Source organism: Pantherophis guttatus, chromosome 2 (assembly GCF_059756535.1).
Source record: "Pantherophis guttatus breed Tessera chromosome 2, ASM5975653v1, whole genome shotgun sequence".
Lineage (NCBI taxonomy): Eukaryota > Metazoa > Chordata > Lepidosauria > Squamata > Colubridae > Pantherophis > Pantherophis guttatus.
In genome coordinates, this window is record NC_142064.1 from 213,406,276 (window position 1) to 213,421,625 (window position 15,350).

The window sequence follows — 15,350 nt, forward strand, 5'->3', positions numbered from 1 at the left end:
ACTCTTCTAGATATTTGTCGTAAAACCACAAGTTCTTTATCCTTGTGTTCCAGTTGCCCCAATATTTTTCTCATTTTCATGTACAATATTTTGTATTTACCGTGTTTTTCCCAGTATAAGACGCACTCCCGCCCCCCCAAAAGAGGGTGAAAATTCGGGTGCATCTTATAAATCGAATGTAGCCCTGCCCACCCCCCGGCCCCCACCCTTTGGTCTCTGCCTCCCAGTAATTTGCTTCTTTGCAGCAAACAGCCCATTTCAGTTTCAGCTTCAGTACAGCCTGATTAGCACAAGCAGCTGATTATCAGTTGGATCGGCCTCCTGACCATCAGCTGTTTCAGGCTGCAGGGATTGCCATTGCCTATTGCTGCCTCCGCGTACCCCATTTTCGGCCTCTGCTGTTTGCTGCAAGGAAGCAAATTGCTGGGAGGCAGAGGCAGATTTTTTTTTCTTATGCTAATCAGACTGCGCTGAAAATGAAACTGAAACTGAAACAGGCTGTTTGCTGCAAGGAGGCAAATTGCTGGCAAATTTTTCTTGTGCTAAACAGGCTGTGTTGAAACTGAAAATGAAACTTGTTTTCCTCACCAAAAAAGATAGGTGCGTCTTATAGTCCGGAGCGTCTTATACTCTGAAAAATACGGTATATAATTGCACATTCATGGTACATGCCTATACATGCTGCTTTCTTCTGGAATAAACCACATTATACAGAAAAGGAGTAAGAAATAGTAACCCATGTATTAGATTAAAAAAAGTGGGGGGGGGGAAACGTAGCTAAAACTAGTTTATATACTAACGTAATTAACTATATCTCCAGGCCTTTCGGGGGGGGGGGAGAATCCTGATACTACATTCATTGCTTTTTGTTCTTTGAATTTCTCTCCTTTCTCTTTTTTGAGGTTACCATAAACACCAGACAACCACAACTTTCTCTGTTTTTCTCTTTTTCTGAACTCATTCACTTCTCTTTTAATATAGTTTCATTCATTCATCACATTTATATAGCTGCCAATCTCAAAAAACATGACTCTGGGCAGCACACAATAAAAACAGACTATAAAAAGAAATAAGTATTCCATCATTTCATGATGTCCTCATTCATTCTTCTGTATGACCAAAGACCTTCCATTCATACTTGTTACTCATTTTTGTGTGCAACCTACACTCATTCAGTACCCATTCATTCTTCACGTTATCTCTTTTCTTAGTACACACACTTGTTAAAAACCCCATTCCCACTGCAGTCAATCTGCACTTCTCTGGCCATATTCAATTCTCACTTTCATACTAAGTAGGCTAAAATATGATGTAACATACAGCCAGTTAGCTTCTTTCTAATAAACACAATTTTCCTTGATCAAATCACATACTATCTAGCATATTTTTACTAATATTTACATATCTTAAAATATTTGTCCTTTATTTTTAGTAAAAATTCCAAGCTATACAAATTCATTTACTTGTTCTTGTTTACTAGTTTTGCCATTAATACATGACATTGTATTAATTCATTCTATTTTCCCTGTAACTTCTCCCCCAAAACATCTCTAATACAACTACAAGCATTCTTATCCATTTATCCATAGATCTGCAAAACAACCCAGGGGATATTACACATTTTTGTTTTACCCCTGCTCAGCAGTGAATCATTCAATAGACATTTCATTTCTTCTTGCAAATTCTTTACTTATGCATCTTATTTATTTGTTGCATTTAATAATGGGTCTTACATTCTATATTTGTATAAAACATTTCATAACTTAAGCCTATCAACAAGTATATAATAAACGTTTGTATAACACTTGTATAATTCTCACATCCCTATGTTCTCAATTCCTTGCTGAACAGAAAAATCTGATCTATACACCTCCTGTCTAGTGTAAAACTGGACTTCCCAAATTTTGCTCATTGTCTCATCTTGGGCCATATCAATCAAAATTCTGCCAAATGCCTCCTTAGGAAGTTATTTTTTTCATACTATTTAAATTCCTAAAACAGTAACTTGGTTATTGAAAAAGTGAACAATTATAATCAAACCCTGTCTACAGAGTTGTGTTTTTAATGGTGTAACAGACAGCCCATAGATGTATTATACTCTAAAATGCCCCTAAAGATTCCTAATTAGAATCAGTATACTCCTTGTTGAAAGTTATATGCTTTCATTATTTGAACCCCGACATTTCAAGATTTTGTCAAACACAATTACCCAAAGTATTTTTTTCTAGCACAAAAAATCCTGGAAAGTTTCACAGCATCCATATCATGCTGTAAACCTTTTGTGAAAGTTGCAGTCCCTGTCCAATTATTTTGTTTGTTAGTTAAAAAAAAAGCAGAAACATACTTTTATCTGAAACATTACATTTTAAAAAGTAGCAGGTTAATTTTCATATTTTATCATTCACTTCTACTAAAAGGAAACAAAATAAAAGGGAGAAAGGGATGACTGAGTGAGTAAGGTGTTGTCAACAAGGCATGGAAGAAAGCCTTAAGATGATGAGTCAGCAAGCTCTTTGCAGACTAATTATCTTCATGTGTTGTAACTGCAAAAGATTTCACTTTGCACCATAGAACAGCCACTCTCGCTTTAAAAAATATTTAAGTCAGCAATTCTTTGGATCTGTCTCTAGCACTAACTGAAGCATAAGAGTCCCCCTTGCAAAGCAAAGGACAAAAATAAATGCTCTCTATTACTGTTATTCCCCTTTAAATGGGACCTGTGAGAACATTACGAAAGCCCAAAAGTTACAGCAAAGAGCTTAAGGGACTGCACTTAGAATTCTCAAGGATCTGAAATGAAGAGCTTCTGCCCATTATGGCTACCAAGGGATCAGAGTTTAAAGAACACATACAGAAGACAACATTGACCAGATGTTTACTTACATGTCTAAATGAGCTGTGAGGTGCTGCTGTTGCTCCTGTATCTTCCAAATAGTCATCCCAACTGAACTCTGCTTCTTCCACAACAGATCCTGCATCTACAATGATCCAGAAACAATGAACAAATCTTAAATGGTAAGATGTAATCGTTATGGTATTATAAATTTCTTTACTGTAGATGTTTTTCCTACTGCTTTGAAGACAAAGGAAATATTCTATTGAAATTGTGTATATTAAAATGTACATAACTGCCAAATAACATAGATAATATGCACTAGTCTGTCACTAGTCACTTGTCTGTCAGATATCAAAAGGTAACTATATGAATTACTAAAGCCCTTATGCTGATATAGTGGCCTAACACCTAAGCTGTAGTGAAGAGTTGTTTTTTTAAGATAGAATGTACTTTATTTCAAGGGTAATTGAAAATATCCTTGAAAAGGATGGAAATTATATGAAAAATCTTTTCAATTTTAAATTGATTGGAAAAGAGTAACAGATTTATGAAGTAGGCACTAAGCAATTTGCAGATATAAAAGGGCAGCTACTTTTTTCATAAGCACCTTGGATTTGTGACCTATGCCCATAAATAGCACTTTTGATTTTATGTATTGGATCTATCCTTAAACAAAAACATATTTTCGGAGTCAATGATGTCCTTTTTCCTGAATGGTATGTACTTTTTATTTGGAAGGTATACTTCTATGGATAAATACCTGGGCAGTTTTATTAAGAGAAAAAAACCACAGGTGCAAAAACTATGAATGAAGCAAAAGGTCCATAAAAATCTCACATCTTGCTCTTCTACTAGTATCTAGTAATTGTACAAGGTTTTGCCTTATCAAAGTCTGATTTAAGTTCTCAATTACTGCTGGAAGAAATTCATTCACTTAATATGTATAATATGTTTTCACAAATGCCTAATTTTTACTATACATAATCCTCAAGTTACAACCATTTGTTCAAGCAACTGTTTGAAGTTATGGTATTGTGAATGTTCAGTGACTGTTTGAAGCTACAATGGTGCTGAATGAATGGTACTTACGCCAGGTCCCTTAGGTTACAGCAGTTTGTGGCACCCATATGGTCATATAATCGAAATTAGGATGCTTGGCAGCTCATCTGTATTTTTATGACAGCAGCATCAAGAAAATGGTGAGTGGTGGAGCGCAGGGCAGCAAAAGCCTTGAAGTGCAAGGGGCCAAAAGGGCAAAGAAGGGGGAGTTGAAAGGAAGGCGGTTCCTTACCTTGGAAGAACCAACGGCCAGGGCTGGGAGTGGCCAAGCCACAAGAATGGGTCCCTGGCTAGTGACTGATGGAATTCAGTTAATAATGGCAGCAAGAACTGCTGGGATTGCCATCATGATCACGTGAAATTGCACTTTATGATCACACTGCTTAGCGATGGAATTTCCAGTCTTAACTGCTGTGGTAACTCAAGGACTATTTGTATAGGGACATACATAATGTGTCATTCCTGAATATGAGGAGCCTGTGGCCTTCCAGATATTGATGAGCTATAATTCCCAGTAGTTGTCACTAGTCATGTTGCCTGAGGCTACCAGAGCTGGCATTTAGCAAAATCTAGACAGCTTAATAGGTTTACCTGCAGATAGAAAAACCTAAAATTATAAACACTGGTCAATATTTGTAAGGCACATTGAAATAATTTGCTTAAAAGCTGCGCAATCCCCATATGCCTATTTAGTCAAAAAGATATTACAGCAAAAATTGGCAAAGTTTAAGTAAAGTAGCTTTGGGCATTGGCACAAAAAGAACTATAAAGATCAGGTGTAAAAAAAAATGTTCAGGTCTGATTATTATGTTTTGTTTTGGTTTTTTTTGCAAAAGAATAAATGTGTGTTAAGTTTTTATTAAGAATCTGATATTTCCTAAAGAATTTTTTAGCTTACATATTGTAAGGCAGGCTTTAAAATGTAAGGGTTCAAAGACAGAAGAATAAGATATAGGAATACAGAATTCTCCAGGAAATAGTACAAGACTAGATGTTGGCAATATTCAAAAGCAAAATGTGAGATATTTATTTCAAAGCATTTCTGTATTCTTGCAACCTACAGTGTAATCATGTACAAAAGATACACTGAAGGATTTAACAAAGGACCGGCACAAGGTATGCCATAATCTTTAAAAATATTGGAGCTGAGGACTGCCAGCAGTTAATCTGCTAACAAAGATACAACAGCCGAAACAGATGGGACTCATGGGAGGAGGAAGGAGGAGCTTACTTATGGCATAGCCTATATTTTTTAAAACTGCAGTTTTATCCCTTTTATAGCATATTGTTACAACCTACATCTGGTACAAAGATATTCTGACCTATTATCTTCAGTGGAAGAGATGGGAAAAATGTATTTCATTTGTTCTTGAATATAATACATGCTATGCAAAGCAAAGCAAAGCAAAAGATATAACATAAATGAATTTGAGAAATATATAAACCTCATTGTTCTGTGTCTACTCTCTAAAGGCTACAGATGCCAGATTTATATGTAGTCCATTTTGTGCATTCTAGGAGAAAGTCCTAACTATGACTAGCAACAGTGGACAGGACACACCTGACTGTTCCTCTATGCATTGTTAATATACGAATTCAGGGTAGCTGCATTTCTCTTGCATACTCATTCTTTCCTATCATCCTCTGATACAAAAAACATGACCAGGAAGTTTCTTAGGGTACAAATGGAATATAGCCTATGCAAAGTTGTGATTTAGGAACTAAACAAAGATAGTAGAAATGTAAGTTCAAGTCCATCTTAAGTCATGGAGATACATCAAGTAACTTTGAGCCTTACTGGGTCCTCGCAAGGATAAAATAGAATATTAAAGTACTATACCACAGGTGTCAAACTTGATTTCATTAAGGGCCCTATTAGGGTTGTGCTTGACCTCGGGGGGGGGGAGCGTGGCCAGGGGCGGCATCACTCATGTTGGGGAACGCCTGTGATGGCACAAGCACTCTGTCAGTGAAAATGGGTTCCTGAGCTTTGTTTTCAGCTGGGACGGCCTCCTGCAACCCTCTGCCAGGGAAAAAGGAGCTTGGAAGGGCTGCGTGCGGAGGTACTGCGGGATGGTCCTTTGCTGTTTCCAGGGTAGCCCTGCGGGCCAGATCTAAGCAACCCAGAGGACCGGATCCAGACCCTGGGCCTTGAGTTTGACACCCCCGTACTATACTATGGGATGCAATATCTGTTCTGTAAATATGTAGACAGTCAGCAGAGGATAGCAAAAAAGAATTTTCTTCCATCTGGAGGTTGTCCAGATTTTTATGCCAATACATGGCCCAAATGTACTATATATGAATTCTTGAAGAAAAAACAGGATATAAAGTGAACAATCAGTTGGCCCAAAGGGTTGGCTGGTTCAGGTAGGGGCTAAGGTATTGGTCCTACATTGGTTCAGTGTAACTGTGTATCTTCTCTATCCTTTTCTGATTTTATTTCTTATTTTTGATTTGAATTAGGTTCTCCTATATTAATATATGAACTTGAGTAGTTTTGCCAGTATTCCGATTTCTCCTGAAGGTGTTCAGTTCCTGGTATTCTTGAAGGGTTCTTGAGGTAGTTCACGTGAGGAGATTGACAAGCAAGGTCAACGAACCCATGATGCTCTCAAGTTAGGAAATTCTCAGTGAAGCTTATTGTTTAATTATTTTGTTTTAAGGCATACAAAAATATGAGTGGGCACATGCCTGCCCGCTTGAATGCCCGCCACTACTTCCTGATTCCTTAATCTTAATAATAGATCTCTGCAGCTTTCTTTTAAAAGAATGTGAGTCTACGTTTCCATTTGTCATGTTTCCTCAATAGTTCTTTTGGTTGCTAGGCAAAAATATTTCTATTCTTGATGGGACAGGAATGCTTGAGGATATAGTATTGTGCAGCTTTTCCTTTCTTCTTTTAATGTGCTGAGCTCATGAAAGAATTTATAAATATAGTATAAGGGAATTCAAAGTCGTCCTTGTAGGGATGGGAAATATTACTTATGGGTTCTTGCTGTTATGTTATATTGAACCTGATGAAGGCCCCTGTGATGTCACCTTGTGTTTTGTGAATATAGTGACAAAAAATGTGCTAGGATTATACTTATAATTTCCCTAGATCCATCAACATTAGTAGGCATGTGATTATTGCCATTAGAACAATTTCCACTGCAGTTTTTCCAATCCTTTGCAGACACTTCAGGCATTTTTGAGTCATTTTTATTTTTCGTAATTTTTCCCCCTTCCAGGATCAGTATACAATGTATATAATGACCATTCTGATAGCAACACGATTCTAATTATAAAACAATCTAAGCATGAGTGAGGACTGCTCTATTAGTATATAACCAGCACTTTTGTACTGTTCCAGAACTGCAATTTTACATTTAATGTTGCTGCTGAATTATTGACCATTATATTCAAAGAAAACTGAATGGAAAGGGAATATATACTCTGTGTGTGTGTGTGTTTGTATAAACAGATAAGAAAACCAGTGTTATGTCTATAATTCAAAACCATGTCTCAGTAAGAAATTAAACTTCATATTATCATTAGTGCTTCAGCAATAAATACCTGAATTAACTAATGTTTCAAAACAAAAGAAAGTAGCATTATTTCTCAATGTGTTCTGTTTCTTAGGAAGTGAAGTGGGGAGCATGATCAAAATCCAAGATTAATTTAAGTTGTCAATATTTTAGTTCTTCATGTGTGAAAGATTGCATCAAAGATTTCAAATGTACTATTACATTGTTCATTTTTGTCAATACTTTAAATTTATTTCTTAAAAGGAAAATATTATACGTGCTCAAACTGGGAACTCAAAATGATAGCATGTTAAGGTATCAAAAATGAAATCATAATAAATATTAATTCCAAATGTTAATTATATAGTTTTTAAATTCTCAAAGCAAATAAATTACAAAATATAACTATAATATATCATATGTGCATTTAATTATGTATTGGGAAGGTCTATATTATAAAATAACTTCTGTTAAAGAAAAATCCTAAATTCTATTTTTATATAGCCCAGACTTGTATAAAGAAATTGTAGCAATGACTTATTCTGGGATCAAATGATTCTAAATACGCTGAGTTGGCATGATTCCATCTCCAGAACTATAATACCTGTCTCATGCTGCTGTTCTCCATTCATTTCCACAGCAATCTTGTAATACCGCTTGGGAACAGGAAGTAGAAAAACTCACTGGGTCACTGTCTTGATCTCATCAGCATCCCAGTGTCTGCTTCTTCAAGCTTTGTGTTGAAGCAAAAACTGTGAAAAAAATTTACAGGCATATTTTTATCCTTAAATCTAGAGCTACATTTTGTTTCTTTCATTTCTGTAGAATTAGAACAAGCTAAGTCAGCACTTCTACTTTATTCTACCCCAAAATCTACTTTTTTCTAATACAGAGGTGATTTTGTTACAGACTATTATAAACAGAAGAGTAAAATAATGATACAGGTTCACGTCTAAGGTATAAATTCATTTTGTCTCACTTTCACTTAAGTCCATCAAAAATAAAGAGTCCCTAATTTTGTATATCTCAACTAATTCCAAATAAGTTACATAAAGCGGATATTCTTTACATGAGAAACTTCTGTCACAGTTAAAGTATCTGCAAAGTTTGCAAATTAATTCTAAATGTATTAAAATTGTTAAACCATCAAGTAGGAATACTCTCATTTCAGCAATAGATAAATTGGCTGGGTAACTAGAAATAGATTGCACTATTAAATAAATAATCTTTTGATTGAACCTTTGTTGAAGGGGCTTAACATTCTCATTAAAGAGCCACACATATTGGTGGGCACAATATTAATACATGCTTGTTAACTAGGTCTTCTGTATATTGTATGGAATCATCCACTGTTTTGACTTCAGAACCCAAGAGACTGCCAGAGAGGTTATATCAACTGTTATTATGATAGTTGGCAAAAGGCTCTAGGAATCGTATTATGTAATACTAGACATACTTATCAGAGAAAAATCAATTAACCCATCCCATTCCCTCTCCTTGCAAAATGGTATTTAAAAAGCTATCTCTTTTTTTTTTGGTTGATACTATAGTATTACTACTCTTGGATTTTCCTTGCTACTATATGTTTTTTCTCTCTCTGTTAATTTGGCTTTATATTCATATACTACACGGGGAGAAGACAGAAACTATGATATGAATACAAGAGGGTGCCTCTTTTAAGTCAATGGGTAATTTTAGAAGCTGTGCTCCAAAAGAGCACAGAAACCCTGAAAGGGAGACTTTCAAGCCCCTGCAAGATTTATGACAATAATTTTGTTGACAAGTGTCTCCCGTAAATTGTCCTCCCCCCACCCCCACCCCGCACCCTAAAAAAAAACCCAGGCTCTGTACATTTCTGGATGCAGAAGGAATCTAATTCCTGGATGCTGTCTCCACTACAATGGAGAAACTACATATCCTCAGGCCTCATCTCTTTCAGACCTTCAGCAGAGAGCTTAATTTCACATTAGAATCTATGTTCAAATCAATTCAAAATGGAGACATCGCAATGCAATTTTCTTATAGGCTACAGTAATGCCAAACAGAACTTTGGCTAATAGAGGAATATCAGCAAGCCGATACATTAAGGCAGGATGAAGAGCCTATAGCATCATCACTGCAGCCTGGTTTATCTGCAATGAGCATATATGGGAAAAGCTTCAGGTACTGTGCATCTCACATTTATTCAGCAAAGGAATAGGTGTAGTGAATACACAGATAAAGTAATGTTGATTCAAACCCAGCTGTGTGTTCATCCAGGCTCCTCAAACTCCAGCATTCAATAAATAGTTAAGTTAAAAAAAGAAATTGGTTGAAGCTTATCAGCAATTGAAAATACCTTCCCTCAGTTGTAGAACTATCAGCACCTTTTAACTTATAATGCTGATGTCAAAAATTCAAAAGATGTTTTCAGTCCTGGACAGATTGTTTGCATCACTGCAGCTGTAGCTAACTGAAGGTGAGGAATATCAATTTACTTTGACTTTTTCTGTTTGAATTTAACACTTTAATTGTTGATATACTAATCTTAATTGAATTTAAACTTATCCGTGTTGAATGACACCCTGGATTTTAAAGTACAAAATGTGGTAAGGCTTAACTAAGTATGTTTTTAAAGTTCTAATCCTTGAATTTATATGCAGGCAAACTTTCCTAGAGATTTCGGGACTGGGCTAATCAGAAGGCAAATATGGAAAATAATTGCAGTAGCACATAGAAAATAACTTCTCCCTATTAGACAGCACATTGGATTTAAAAGAAGAAAGAGGAAGTAAAGCGTAGCTAAATATATGTTTTAAGGTTCTAATGTCAGCTTGATATGCATCTGTGAACACAACACTTTCATGAAATTAAAAGTTTATTCATGATAAAGTATGACTAGAGGTGACTGAATAATTAACCCAATAAAATATTATATATCCTAATCTAGGTAGGAAAAAATAAGGAAATATTTGGAATGCATGTTAGCATGCTTGCTCTTGTAGAGTAAAAATATAATTACCAATTACTATGAACTACAACAAAGATAAAACTGCAAAGTGGGTGAATTTATAGTCTACTGCAGTTCACTACTTGGCAATATGCTAATGTTCTAAAATCCAAAATAACTAAGGATTTAAAATTTAAAAATGGATTTTTCTTTTAGCATATTAAAAAGAACTAATACAACATTTTTTATGGTTAATTTCAACAGCTCTGTAGCTTTACATCTTTCATCAGCATGTATTTCCTATAGCTGAATTAAAAGAAAAAATTATGTTTTATATAGAAACGTAGGGAATGAAGAGAATATAGAAGGGGCCAATTCCTATCACAATATTCCATTTTTATTTATTTATTTATTTATTTATTGGAATCTGTCAAACAAAAACGAGAACAAGAATAAGAATAAGAGAATAAAAATACAATGACAGGGACGATAGGCACATTAGTGCACTTTTGCACATCCCCTCTACTGACCACTTAAATATGAAGTAAAGTCCATGGAAGACAATTTGTGACTGAAACTTTGTAGCTGAGACAACTGAATCAGATAGGGCATTCCAGACTTTGATAATTCCATTACGGAAATCATATTTTTCCAGTCAAGTTTAGAATGATTTGAGTTTAAAGTGGTTGTTTGCACGTGCATTATTGCGATTAAAACAGAAAAGGTCATTTACAGGTAAAACATTACTATGTATAATTTTGTATGCAATACCTATGTCTAAAATACCTATATTTTACTTAATATTTCTCCCTAACATAAATTAGTGGATAACAGGATAATCTGTCACAAAAAAAATATATTTTTAGTTTATAGAGTAGTATATAGACTATGGCAATTAGAGTTTACATTAGTTTACTTTTAATAAAATGGTTAAATGTTTTGATAATTTCATATGTTTATAAACTAATAGTTAATGTAAGAGTCCTATGGGCCCTATTTAGGAAAGAGAAATTAATGAGCAATGTAAACAAAATTTAGACTAAATATATCTTGTATAAAATGCCTGAATACAGCTATTGTTAACACAGAAAAATAAAACAAATGTGTTAACATTGTGATATTTTTAATGTTAGACTATCATTTCAGGTCTCTTTTTTGATTCACTGTCTTAAATAAATGGAGAAAGAGAAAATGAACAATCAGGATTCTGCAGAGCTTGCTATTTATAACTAGGCAAAAGCTAACATTGGTTCATGGCAGCTCTCCTAACTTATAAGTAATGGATGTTCGCTCTGGATTCTGACTGACTCCAAGGCTTGGATGATACAGAAGATTTACTTTCCCCAAACACTGCTCTCCAGTCCCACAACTATTGGTTAAAAGACAAAAAGGTACAGCAGACAGATAAAATAAGGCAAATTAGTATGATATTGCATACACACACACACACACACACACACACACACACACACACACACACACACACACACTCCTTTTGCCACAGTGAGACAATGGCATCCAGAGACAGAACAGCAGCAAGAAGTACACAGGACACTTTAGATTAAAGTTCTGTTTACTTGCCAACTAAATGACTTCAGTCTGGATTCAATTTTCAGCAGCTAACCCACATCTGCTCCTTGATCACAGCCAAACACTGTGACCATAGAGATTGAAGAGCCAAGGTCAAAGAAGAGCAATAACATTAGAACAAATGGAAGATATCTGCTTTGAATTGTGGCACAAGTTCTTCCCGTTACCTCAAATGTAGTGAATAAGACTAGATATCAAGCAGAATCCTAACACCCTGAGAGATGAGCAAATCCCTATCTTTATGACCACCTTGTTAAAAGTAATTATAATAGAAAGAAATAGGTGAGAAACCCTTCACCAATATTTTATCAAATCTGTATATGCTAGACATCTTCCCCCCATCCTCACACATCACAGCACTCAGATTTATCAAAATTAGCAGTAGAGGACAGAAACAATAAGGGAAAAAATACAAAAACACATATATTTTTTTTTAAAGAGATGGAAACGTAAAGTAAGGGATAATATGAAAGCGATAAGAAGCAGGTCCTGTTTTTCTTTCTGAAGTTTTAAGAAGCCTAACACTCCTAAATGACTCCTCACAACCATTTTTATCCTAGAAAGCAGGGTCAAATAGACTCAGGAGCACATTGACTTACAATCAGAATTCCCTAAAGAAAAAGTAGAACATTCAGTGACAGTTGACAGGGGGCAGCAATGGGGGAGGGGCACCTGACCATTAGCCTTGGGGTCCAAAGAGCAAGTGGGCAGATTATAAATAAATAAATAAATGCAGCTTTCTTGCTTTGATGTTTATATTTAAGCCTAAACTCTTTTATCAAGCCTCCTATCAGTATAAATCAGTGGCAAACAAAGAGCCTCCAATTTACTTAGTACCTAAAGTGGCCATATCTTCATTTCTTGAAATCATTTTTTCATATGTATAACACTGCCTTTTCTTTGTAAGCTTAGGTATTGTGGAATAAAATATCTGGCTAAAAATGGATGAAGTTGCCACATGTTGCAGATTTATTAAGACATTATTTCAATTTGTATTTCCTCTTTCCACTCACAGGACATTCATTCTCATAGGTTCCATAGTCCCTGATAATGATTTTTTCTCCAGTTTTTCACGTTACTCAAAGTAATTAATCTCTTTTGTATATTTCCCAAATACTGGGAATCATCAGAGAATATTCTGCATCCACAATGAATTTCCAGACACTTTTGGCCAAAAATTAATGATGTTTTTTCTGTTCCTTTTAGTATGAAATGTAAGTTTTTTTCATTTCTTACATAATCTCTAGCCTAGCATTTTACTACTATAGAAGTTCCCACATACAACCTCCCAAATTCTGCTTTGTTTTTCTTTCTCTCCATATTAGGGTACTAATCATAATATACTATCATACATGCCAAAAATATTGCACAATCCAGACAAATCTACAAACATCTTCAACTGGCCTGCTAATATTACATGCATATGATGCTATTAAATATTCAGCTCTAGAGGTTGGTTGAAACTATGGTATTCATACAAAAATCCAAGCATAAACATAAATTAAAATTGATCAAAAGGTCAAATATGAAAATCAACAATTAATACAAAATATTGACTTTATTGTATTTATGATAGTGATTTTATTATGTAAGGGAATAAAAATTCCATATGGACTGAGAGCTTTCCATGCAGCCCTAAGTTACTAATTGTATACTTATGCATTCATGTATACAGTAGTTAAATATATACAAGATGCCTCCTTCCTAGCAGAAAACTGCTATATATTATTGAAGAAATGGTACACTGAAGTATTTATTTCAAAATTAAAATATTGGTTACCTAGGAAAGCTTCAAAACAAACAACTAGAAAGCAGCAATGACAAACCACTTCCATAAAGTAAAACTTTATGAAAATCTGCATGCATTTAGTAGAAATTTAGTACAAGTGAATCCTTATTTTTTTTTAAAAAAAAACATGTACACATGCAGAAAACACAAATACCATATTTTCTGTCAAAAAGAAGCCCGTTTTTGCAAAAAAAAGGGGGCGCGGAGAGTGTTTGGGAGGCCTGCAGAGTGCTCCTGGGGGCTGGAGGAGGGCAAAAACCCAGTTTTTGTGAAAAACAGGCCCATTTTTTGCAAAAATGGGATGAGTGGGGTGGGGCTTCCAGAGGCTGTATTCGGTGTATAAGATGCAGCAACATTTCTACCCTCTTTTAGGGGGGCGGGGGGGGGGGAAGTGCGTCTTATACTCCGAAAAATACAGTACTTTTTATTCATGGAACTAAACATAGATACCTGTGACAAATCAATATCATTGTATGGAAGAAAATTTTTTACTATTGGTTTTGCTTTAAATGCACTCTTTAGGGCAGGACTGTCAAACTCGTGGCCCTCGCATGGTTTAGCGAAGGGGGAAAACGTAACAATATCTCACATGATGCTGCTGTGATGCCGCAAGTTTCACACCCCTTCTTTAGGGGTACATTTGCCTGTTTCCACAATCACCATTATTCATACTTAAATCCAACGAAAGACTGAAATATCTGACCATGTTGACAACTGAAACGAAAGACTAGATTTTCAAAGGGTTGACAATTTCAAGTAATTTACATTGATTTTGTTTAGCATTCAACACTTAGTCCTTAACTTACAACAGTTCATTTAGTGGCCATTCAAAGTTACATCACTGAAAAAAGTGACATGACCATTTTTTACACTTACGACCTTTGTAGCATCCCCATGATCATGTGATCAAAATTCACATGCTGGACAACTGGTTCACATTTATGACTATTGCTCCACCCCAAAGTCATGTGATCACCTTTGACAATCTTTTCACAAGCAAAATCAACAGAGAAGCCAAATTCACTTAACCATCGTGTTATAATTTATCTATTACAGTGATTCACTTAACAACTATGTCACAAAAGGTTGTAAAATGTGGCAAAACTGTCTCACTTAAGAACAGAAATTTTGGGCTCAATTGTTATTGTAAGTCAAGGATTACTTGTACTGTGAAATGTTAAGCATTAGTTTAGATCTTTACCTACAGACCTTAAATGTTAATAGTCTACACTTACTTTTTAAACACTGAGGAACAAGATTAAGAACATTTATGGCTCATTTCCACATTTCAGTATTTCAAATAGATATTTCTGAACAGAAAATGTTCTCCAAATGATAGGTTCATCTCTATACATGTTTATTCCAAATAACATATAGTAGAACTCGTGTAATCTTGCTGCTTTGAAATACTGAAACATGGAAAAAAATTATACAGAAACAAAATCAAGGAGAACTCATTAACAAGCCATTCCATTAAATTATTGCAGAATAAGAACAAGGAAGAACAAATGCTAAACAAAACTCTTTCAATACAAGTGCTTAAAGTAAATGCCCTTTGAGCATTTAATGGGAATGGCAGCTCTAAGCAAATAATGCCTGCTGCCTTTATTATCATTTCAGAGATTATATATAAGAAAA

The 15,350-nt window shown here is 35.1% G+C and overlaps 1 protein-coding gene across 2 annotated transcripts in view; it reads right to left on the minus strand.

Annotated features, from left to right (window-relative positions):
- Positions 1 to 15,350, minus strand: part of SFMBT1 (Scm like with four mbt domains 1) — a 129,687-nt gene that overhangs the window by 38,746 nt on the left and 75,591 nt on the right. For both annotated transcript variants that reach the window (XM_034438894.3, XM_034438903.3), the window contains exons 2-3: positions 8,009 to 8,156; positions 2,884 to 2,978 (exon numbers count right to left, since the gene is read on the minus strand). In XM_034438894.3, coding sequence (XP_034294785.1) covers positions 2,884 to 2,978; positions 8,009 to 8,036 — 123 coding nt within the window. In that variant the 5' untranslated portion in view covers positions 8,037 to 8,156. The remainder of the gene's footprint in view (positions 1 to 2,883; positions 2,979 to 8,008; positions 8,157 to 15,350) is intronic.